We start from the raw sequence: 10,263 nt of genomic DNA on the forward strand, positions 1-10,263 counted from the left end.
AGTGCAGCAGAAACTGTGCAGATGAGATTAGAGATCAGAGATAACGTGCTGCACTGGTGAGGATTGTGTAAAAACAAATTCCTGATCGTATCTGAACACAACAGCCTGAGGGGAGACGCACACGGACGGTATAATAACCACATTAAAATCTTTTTCTTTCCAATGTTGACTCCCAGTGATGAGTGAGACAGGAGCTGTTTCCAATTTTAGCAATTTATTGCAGATAATGTGTAATCGTCTGCTTCCCTCTAGTGGCAATAGTATAGATGACACGTCTAACCCCATTATAATGTATCTTGACACATATGCCATTAAATGAAGTGGTACTTGAGTTGTTGGATTGTGTTGTATGAGAAATGATCATTTAGGCTTGGAGACAGATTTTCTTTCCAGTGAAAATGGCTTTTATTTCCCAAAGCTTGACGGCTTAGATTTTTTTTAAGTTACAAACGGCAGACTCATGTAAAGTCTGTTAGGAAACAAAATAAAAAAATAACGAGGCACTTTAGTTGGACAAATATTGAAAAAGGCCAAAGGAGACAGTTACTCAACATATTAAAATTCTATTGTATCATATATACGTGTGTTTTCTTTAGAAATTTTACTTTTTCCTTAATCTACCACATGTACAAAAAAAACTGTACGAAACAACTGGACTGTAAAAAGTGTCAACTGACAAAAAAAATAAGATACTGCACCTTAGAAACGTGTTAATATGTAAGAACAAAAAACATAACACAACCTGAGCAAGAATCAAAGTATACAGGCACAACTAGAGGACGACAATAGTTCAATAACAAATGATGCGGTTGAAAGTTAGTGGATGTCTAACAAACAAACAAAAGTCGGATCAGTTCGAAACACCCGAGAGATTCATGGTAATTGACAGAGAGCCAATCAGATGTTTTGGATTCAGGAGTGAATGATCTGGTTAAGGCACCGTAACACACACAGGAAGAAAACGTTTAAACCGCTGGGAAACCTCCAGGAAAATACAAATATCAAAAGTCAAGAAGATTAAAGTTGTGATGTTAAACAGCTCAGTGAGCATCACTTCCTGTGTCAATAACTTCTGACGTCCACAATGGCAGTTACTACTTAATACAGCAGTGCATTAACAGTAGACATGTATCAGACAAGCTGCGTGACAACATCAACTAAACTTTTACACCGTGTGCTGTTTACAGTTTTCCCTTCTTTTTTTATTTTTATTTTTTTAAATCAGTGGCACATCGAGGTTGGACTTAAGGTTTTCTGAGAGGACGTCCTCTTTATTTTGCCTGAAATGCTGTCACAGATGTTTGGTGCGACTCACTCAGGCGGTGTCATCCTCCTCTCAGGCCGAGCCCCTAAAACCAATCTGTCGTCTTATCACACCGTTCAGTGGCATTTATTAAACTGTGACCTGTTCACTTTACTGTCCATCGTCTTCTCTGCTCCACCCTTTTATTAACGTCTGCACAAATGTCCTATTCTTCTCCTTCTTCTTCTTCTTCTGCTGTTGCTGCTGCGCTCCTAATGCAGGCACATGCGTCTTGGAGTGTTTAAACTCTATCTTCTGCAAGAGGAAACAAAGGGTTAGACATTGGGGATTAAAAGATAATACATCTCGTGGTTATGGGATTGTCGTGATAAAAGTGTGTTGCTCTTACCGGTGGAAGCTGCCGTGTGCTGCCGTGTGCTCCTGACTTGCAGGAAGAGGGTGTAGGTATCGTAAGCAAAAATCAGACCAGCGATCAAACCAAACACCTGAAGCACAACAACTCAGGATCAGAACAAGAATCGTAAAACTTTGTTGAATAAAGCAAACATTGAAATGGAAATACATGAAAATACTGTAATGAAACTAAAGTTACCACCTTGTGGTTGTTTGCCTTTGCTAAGTTTTAGTCTTCATACTTTTTTTCCCCAGACCCATATGAGGTAAGTGTGACCTATGACCATCTAAAGCTAATCAGTAATCTGTGCGTCTGCGTGAACGTCTGAGCCAACATTTCAAAGGATTCATTACGAAAATATTCTCCTGTCATATAGAAGAGAAACAGCACCATCAAGTGGTAAAGATCTAGTACTGCATCACAGTGTTTGCACAGACATTGGAGTGATTAGACTTTTCAAAGAGATTAAAACAACGCATACCTCCCCCCTCTCCTCTGTAACACCCCATGTCACCGCATCAAGGAAAATAATTGATACTAATCCTCTGAATATGAAAAAAGAACGCCACATCCTACAATGACTGGAATAAGAGAGACACGCCCTCCTTGGTGGAGGTGATGGTGTCTTGGTTTAAGGTGTGTTTGTATAAACAGGGGAGAAGGATTAGCAGAGACCGGATTTACACAAAACACCGGGCATGTTGTGGCCGGGAAAAGTGAGATTTACCTTTAACCAACAGAGCTCTAACAGTAGCATATAATTACAACAATATATGATACAAATAATTTTAAAAACAACTAAAAACTGTAGTAAATGCTGTTAATACTTTTCACTCCATCCCCTCTTCTTTTCGCATCGAGCCTGTTTCCTGACTTCTGCTGCATTAACAGTATAAACAGTGGGTGTGTCCTGCAATATTTAGAATAGTTGTGTGTGATTCCTCCAGTTTCCTGCCCCCTCTTCATCCACCCTGCTCTTCTCTCATCTGAGTGGGGTTGTGGGCTATGATACAAATCTAACATTGGGGACAGCTCATGATGAGGTGAAGCTGAACCTCTGAACCATAAAACTGACATGCAAACTGTGTCCAAGGCCGTGTCTTCTCCACTTGACTTTAAAAAGAGGAAGGAAGTGTGAGAGTTGTGAAAATGTAGTGATTGTGTAAGCTTTCAGGGTTCAGTTGAGAAATCAAGTGGAGTCATGGTGGCTGAACTTACTCCGCCTGCGATACGAGCACCGTCCCCCGCTCCACCGATGACACAGATCAGAGAAGTGATTAAGTAAAGGACGGCTCCGATACCAGCACGGAAAAGATCCTGTAGAGAAGGAGGAAGCAGAGCATGAAGCATTGTGCAACTGTGCACATGTGGATGAGTCTGTGTGTGTTGGTGGTAATCCACATTGAACACTCACTGTCCACATCCAGTTGACCAATACGAACTGCTTGTCCAGCTCCATCATGAAGATGATGAAGAAGACGATGGCGAAGATCATCTCACAGATGGCCACAGCGGAGTAGCCTCCATACATAGACGCAGCGTAGCAGATGAGGACGATTAAACTGACGACCTGAGAGTAGAGGAGAAGAGGGAGGTGGGGGGGGGGACAAAACAACAAAGTGAAAATTAGAAGGAGACTCAAGACATCATGGATCTGGAACCCTACATGTGCCAGATCCAGCAATTATATCCTGGGCAAATTGGTGATAATGTCTAAAAATGCAAAAATCCTGCAAAGGGTAAAGAAAGTGATTTATTTGTTCTGCATGCAACGCCTCGTCCAGAGCTGCATAAGAGTTCTATAAGTTACTTTTGACCCCCTGTCCCATCCTTTCACCAAGTTTTGTGTAAATGTGTTCAGCAGTGTTTGCGTAATCCTGCTGAAAATCAAACAAATCAACCAACATAGGTGAAAACATGGCCTCTTTGAGTAAAGATCCCAGGATGCTTCAGGGTTGTGCCAGAAATCTAACAAATGCTGTGTGTTATCTGCCCTCTATGTGCTAAACTCTGCAGGTCACAGGCTGGAGATCAGCTGCCACTCAGCCCGGGAGAGGCCGGGTCATCTCAGTGCTCAGTGTCCACTCAATAGTCAAGATCAGTCCGACAGTAAATCTCTCAAACAAAGCCGACACTGTTTACTCCGTGTTTACGCCGACCAGTTCACGATTCAACATCCACACAAGGTCAGGAACAAGTATTTTCTGCACAAAAACACCATTAAACTGGCACTAGATTATATGACACTGTCACATAACACACTGTCAGTCGATCACATGCGGCGTCTTATTAGATTTACAGTGAGTGTTTGTGCCATCAGTCGTATCTTTTCATGCGAGCGGAGAGAAATCTGTGAGCATTCTTCTCGGTCCATTCCGCTGAAACGCTGCCAATGTGGAGAAATCTTAAACGTGGGCAGCCGGCGGCTCGGAGGCTTTCTGCTGTCAAACTGTGTGGGAAGACGTTTTCACACAACAGGGACACACACTCACACAGAGCTGTTTACTCTGAACACCACAATCCTACCGAGTAGTTCCTCACTTGAGTTCTTTGTGGCCTTGATTCTGCCGTATGTTTGAAACTCTGCTTTAAGACTGTGGTTTTAAAGACTTTTGCTTCGTCACATTATCTTGCTGGAAGTTGCCATTAGACGATGGTAAATTGTGGTAGAAATCCCAGACAGGCTGTGTCATTAAATCGATGGCTGATTGGTATTAATCGGCCCCATTACACAACCAGCAGCCGGGACAGTTGGCACAAGACAGGATATCGATCCGTGCTGTTGATCCGAGATTTTGACCCGACAATCTGTACAGCCTCATCAGACTAGTCTCTGACTGTCCAGTGTTGGAGACTTCTTCATTTCTCATCTCCTCTGAAGAAGCTTTGCTGCCAGTCACCATCGTAAAGCGTCTTTATCTCAGTGACTGTTGCCTCTCTTATCAACAAGGTGTGTCCGTCTGTAGGAATACTAAACCCAGACCATATGTCTCCAGCAATCATGTTACTCAGATCACTTTTATTAGTTTGACTTGATTATCAAGTGGAGCTCACGACCAGTGTCTTCTCGATCCTGTGCACCGCGCGGCTCCCTAATGATTGGTTGGATAACTGGAAGAATAAGCAGGTGTAAAAGTGTTCCTAATAAAGTGCTCAGTGAGTGTAAGACAGCTGCAAAGGGGTTGAAACCTAATACAAAGTCCCAAAGCATAATTAAAGTACTATGAGACAATAAACTGTTGGCTCACCCTGAATTTGATTGTACATATTGTATCTGAAGGTAAAATTTGTTTTATCTTGATTTCTCTCCTGTGACAAAAGATATAAAATATAAATATGGTAAAATAACTCACTGAATAAATCAGCTCTGAGTCGGATGTGTATTTTAGAGAGGCACATTTTGCACATTGCAGTGTTTTATTCTCAGACACAGACAACCTGGAGGCAAGTGTCGAATCACGGCGGTCCATACGATACACACATGATGTAACCTACTCGACACCGACCCGACATCTGTCACTGCTGCTTCCCCTCCCCTCCAACGCAACTGTTGCACACACCACAGCCGGCCCACCCGACACATCAGTGCTGGATGTGTTCTGGGGAATGGCACAGGCTGCCTCTGTGGAGCAGAGAGCCGCTCGAGGTCGAGGCCCCGGGACAAAAGAGGCTCTATCCAGCCCGAGAGTAGCCGCTGTACAGAGACACACCCACTGCACGGGTCGCTGAGAACAAGAAAGGCTCTGAGTCGTCCACACCTTTCTGTTTTCCACACAGCGGTGGATCTGTCTGCGTGGGTCAGCTTCTAAAAGGGATCCCAGCTCGGTTCTATTCACATCGCTATTAGGGTTGCAAAATTCCGGGAATATTCAAAGTTGGAAACTTTCCATGGGAATAAACGGGAATATACGGGAATTAACAGGAATAAACTGGAAATATTGTGGCTAATTTATACTAACTGTATTTACCTTGTCATATACTGACATAAATATAAACATTTTGTTTTGTCATAGGCTGATTTGAGCCCTGAGGAAACTTTGGGCACTTGACTATATGCTTCTGCATCGTTGTGTCATTCTTAACATGGTCTTTGCACAGTATTTGCAAATGAACACAGCCTTTCCTTCTACATTAGATGGGGTGAAATGTCTCCACACATGAGATAGTGCACGTGGCATTGTTCTGTAGAATTAGATGAGAAAATGCACTAATGCAATGCCAGAGATATAAATAGTTAGCCAACCATTTGGAATCATCTGTAAACATGTTTTACAATTGATTGATAAATGAATGGAAATAGGATAGATGAACAGATGAACCTCAATGTTCCATACATCTTTAAAATAGAGTTTTGAATGATGTTTTTATTGCTCAGCGTTTAATTTGCGTAGTTTTTTTTTTTTTTCAAAATTCCCAAAATTTCCGAGCTAAACTTCCCATGGAAAGTTTCCGGAAATTTATCGCAAAGTTTCCGCCCCTTTGCAACCCTAATCGCTATAATGAGCTGCTGCTTTAAAACGGACTGGAGGGAAATTGTTCTGAACCGTTTGGCTAATTATAGTCAGCAGCAACATGAGAGCCAGGAGGTTGTGTGTTGTGCAGTGATGCATCAAACAGCCTTGGTTGCTAGGGAAGTCCCTTACATTTTGGGGTGGATTTCAACGCCCGCTATGTGGTTAAGGTTTTTACCATGTGTGTTCAGGGCAAAATGGAAAGTTGGTTTTCCGTCTGTTCGCTGTGACTCAATGTTTCTCAAAAGTCTTTTTTTCACCCTTTCAAAGAATTTCCTATAAGGAGGTAACCAGGGAGACATGATTTTCCAGTCATATATGAGTGTGGTGAACAGTTATTATTCATAATGCATAACAGCGAGGTGAAGGATCAACTCGCTGCGTGAGTCATCGTGACTTATCACTCACGGCAGACAGAAATCCGCTCTACATGGGTGTGACTGTGACCTGCTTGTTGTTCTGCTACTTCATGTTCAAGTTTAGTCCTGCCACTGACAGAAGGCATAAAGGAAAAGAAAATATAGGCGCATGTCATTTGACAGGGTGTGGAAAAACTTGCTGACGATCCAAAATGTTAAAATCCTTGACACCTTAACCTCAACTCGCTTGTAGATCTGAAACTGGTAACGGCTGCTGCGGTTGAAACTGTTATTTCCCATTAGATTAGACATAATAACCACTAACGACATTTCTCTTCCTGTTTCCCTCCCCCGATCCTCTCCCCTGCATCGTAAACTATTTAAAAAATCCAACTGATATATATCACAGCTGACTTCCTCGGGAGCAGAGTCCTGAGAGGGGAAAAGCTAACTGGGTGTCGAGTCCAGCGACGCACTAACATGTATCCTTGAATGACACAGCGGATATGTGTGCTAAGCAGTTCACGCATTCTTTGTTCCTCGGGGCCAAACTTCACACACACACAGCCTGGAATTTCCATTAGGTCCAAAAAAAGAGAGACACATTTGAGAGTGGGTGGACAGCAGCTTCTGAGACCCGGCTGTGTTACGAGCTCTCTGAGTTATGAGAGCAGAGCTTTTAGTCGCTGACACAAAGAGCTTTCAACACTTTTTAGAAACTGGGAAAGTAAAAACACTGTGGTACAGTCACACATTCAGAGCTGTGAAGGCTTCTGTGGTAAAACAGGGAATGTGTCAGAGGAGAGCAAGATAAAAAACAGCATTTAAATAATTTACTTGAGCAAAAGAGAAAACACATATGACACTCAGATTACTCAATTGCAATAAGAAAATGTTGTGGTTTAAAAGTTTTACTTGAGTACATGTACTTAAAGTACCACAAGTGGAAGTAAAGACATAATTTCTCAGAGCCTTCCTTTATTTCTATTAGAGTTTTAATTTTTTTAACTTTTAATGTTGATGTTTTCACCTACATGTTGTTTTTGGATCAATTGTTTTTATACGTTCTAAATTGAACTTGATTTTATTCCTACTTTTAAACTCCTCTGAACTGCAATAACTCCACCAAACCAGCACCCTGGAATATTTGCACTACTGCACAAATTGAGCATTCATCTGTAAAGATATATATTTAGATGTATATATTTTATTTTCTATTTTAAATTTTTGATATTCCATTACATTGTTATTCTATTTTATTCTTTCTTATTATTTTTTATACTATTTCTATTTAATTTTATTTTTTTGGGTTGAAATTACTGAGCATTGCTTAAAGAGAGCCTGTGACCCAAGTATTTCATTGACAGTGACTGCTTCATGTTATCTCTGTTCATTTGACAATAAAAAATCTTGAATCTTGAATCTTGAATCTAGTCTGTTTTACTTTGCTGCCATTATTATAAAGCAGTTTGTTATGTGGATTTTAAAAAGTTCTCTATAAATTAAGTTTATTATTATTATTTATGCAGACAGGCTCACTCTGCTATAGACTCATTACTAAGGCAGTGAGTTGCAAATGGTACTTTAATGTTGCAGTTTGTCAAAATCAGGATTCTTTCGTAGTACAACTTATAACAACACATCATATCTACCTCTGCTGAGGAGGTTATGTTTCCATCACTGTCTGTTTATTTGTTTGTCAACAAGATTCACGGAGAAATACTATATGGATAACCATGAAACCGGGGGTAAGATGGGACATGAGCCAAAGGGAGAAGCCATTCAAATTTGGCAGGCATGGGTATAAAGGGGGCGGGTCCATACATTCTTTTCCACTGTCTTTAACATTTCAACGCAGGGCGAATTTTAACATGTTCCCAGGAAATAATGCGTGTGTGGGAAATAGAATCAGGTGTAATTAGGGTCCTGACATCTATGAGTGTGCAATTTGATGTGGATCCATGTTAAAGATCTAGATCTAGCAGATATAAAAGTGGATATGTTTTGCATGTACTGTACAAATGTCTGAAACAAATGCACTTGGTTCCTTCACTGGAAACTTGTGCGAAGCCTTTAAGGTCAGAGTGACTCGTGCGTTGGGAGAACTCGCTGCTGTGGAACGCAAACAAAAGGCGCCCGAGTGAAAATACTGGTCGGGTAGTTGAGTATCAACACAAAGTTCTTCCTTTAGAGGAAGCCTTCAGGCCACAGCTCCCTCACGCTGGTGCTGAGGTGCTGCTTTGGCGTTTCACTTTCCTCCTGTGGGCCAGATGTGCAAAATATAAAAAATGTTATGTGGCAAAGGAGGAAGAGGAGGAGGAGGAGGAGAAGGAGAAGGAGGGTGGAGAGGAAAAACTCACTTTCTACTTCCAGGAATGTGACATACATTTTGCTTTTACTCTTCACCATATTTGGACCAGGGCTCATCTGCTGCCTACAAATAGTACCCAGCCTGTGGTTGTGGTGGTGGTGGGTGGGTGGGGGAGACAGTGGACTGGGTTAACCCACATTAACCCCCCCTCTGCCACTAACGCGCCACATTTGGTGCTTTGGTGCCAAATGAGAAAACAAGAGGGGGGCACCATGTGACAGGTGATGGACCCTCGGGACCCTCAACCCCCCCCCCCCCCCCCACCCCAACAACACATGCTCCACATTCCCTAACGACCACGATCACTGAACACGATTCAAAAAAGTGAAATGGAGGCAAGAATCAAATCGATAAACACACACAGGCTACGTGACGAGTGGAGTATTGATGTGCTGCAAACACACACAAACACACACACACACACACACAGACACACACACACGTTAAGTGAAAGTTAAGGGAGAGGGGTGGGGGGGGGGGGGGTGAACTTACTATTTCTGCCGAGAGGATCATTCCTTTCTGAGTCCGCACGTAACTTTTCAACTTCTCCAGCCAGGAGGCACCGGAGGCACCGCTGGAGTCGCCTGGGTCCGCCATTCTGAGAACTTATTCTATTCTATATTTATATATATATATGTTTGTGGATGTAAGGATAAAGCTTCCACCGCTGCACAGAGGAGCAGGAGAGAGAAACTCAGCGGGAAAGTGGAGCTGGAAGGCCCGCGGAGGATGGACGGTGAGCTCGGGTTCTTCCACCGGTTGCTCCGGGGTAGGGAAGGCCGGAGAGGAGAGGGTGTAGCCGGGGTAATATCCTGGTTGGTCCCGGTCACGGTGGCTCTGCCTCGGAAGCTCTCAGTGTGAGTGAGGATGAGGAGGAGCAGGAGGAGGAGGAGGAGCTGAGGAGGAGCAGGAGGAGCTGAGGGACCCGGGCACTGGGCGTCTGACCGCGGGGCGTTGTCCTCCCCTGGTGCCGCTGGTACTACTGGGTACAGTGGTGAGGCCTTCAAGAGCTGCCCGGAAAACACGACACTGTCTGCTGCTGCTGGTGGTGCTGCCTTCAGGAGCACCGCGGAGAGAATCAACAATGATGTCACACCCCAAAAAAACTCAAAATTGTGTCAAGGGGCTGGTTCATTATCTGCTCACCACTGTGTCGATGGAGTACGGAAGAGGATTAGGGCCACTGTGGAAAAAACAAGTGAGTTCTGACTCTAATCTCAGAATTCTGACTTTAATCTCAGAATTCTGACTTTAATCTCAGAATTCTGAGTTGAATTCGGAGAAAAAAGTCAGAATTCTGAGTTTAAACTCAGAACTCACTTGTTTTTTCCACAGTGGCCCTAATCCTTTTCCGTAATGGAGGG

General features: G+C 42.9%; 1 protein-coding gene across 1 annotated transcript; it reads right to left on the minus strand.

Moving 5' to 3' along the window:
* Positions 1-381: 381 nt before the first annotated feature.
* Positions 382-9,878, minus strand: plp2b (proteolipid protein 2b). Its single transcript, XM_061074290.1, has 5 exons — positions 9,392-9,878; positions 3,073-3,228; positions 2,877-2,975; positions 1,653-1,749; positions 382-1,558 (listed from the first exon to the last, which is right to left on the minus strand). The coding sequence occupies exons 1-5, from the start codon at positions 9,494-9,496 to the stop codon at positions 1,545-1,547; spliced, it is 471 nt and encodes a 156-aa protein (XP_060930273.1). The 5' UTR covers positions 9,497-9,878; the 3' UTR covers positions 382-1,544.
* Between the last annotated feature and the right edge of the window lie 385 nt (positions 9,879-10,263).

This window comes from Limanda limanda, chromosome 7 (assembly GCF_963576545.1).
Source record: "Limanda limanda chromosome 7, fLimLim1.1, whole genome shotgun sequence".
NCBI classification, from domain to species: domain Eukaryota; kingdom Metazoa; phylum Chordata; class Actinopteri; order Pleuronectiformes; family Pleuronectidae; genus Limanda; species Limanda limanda.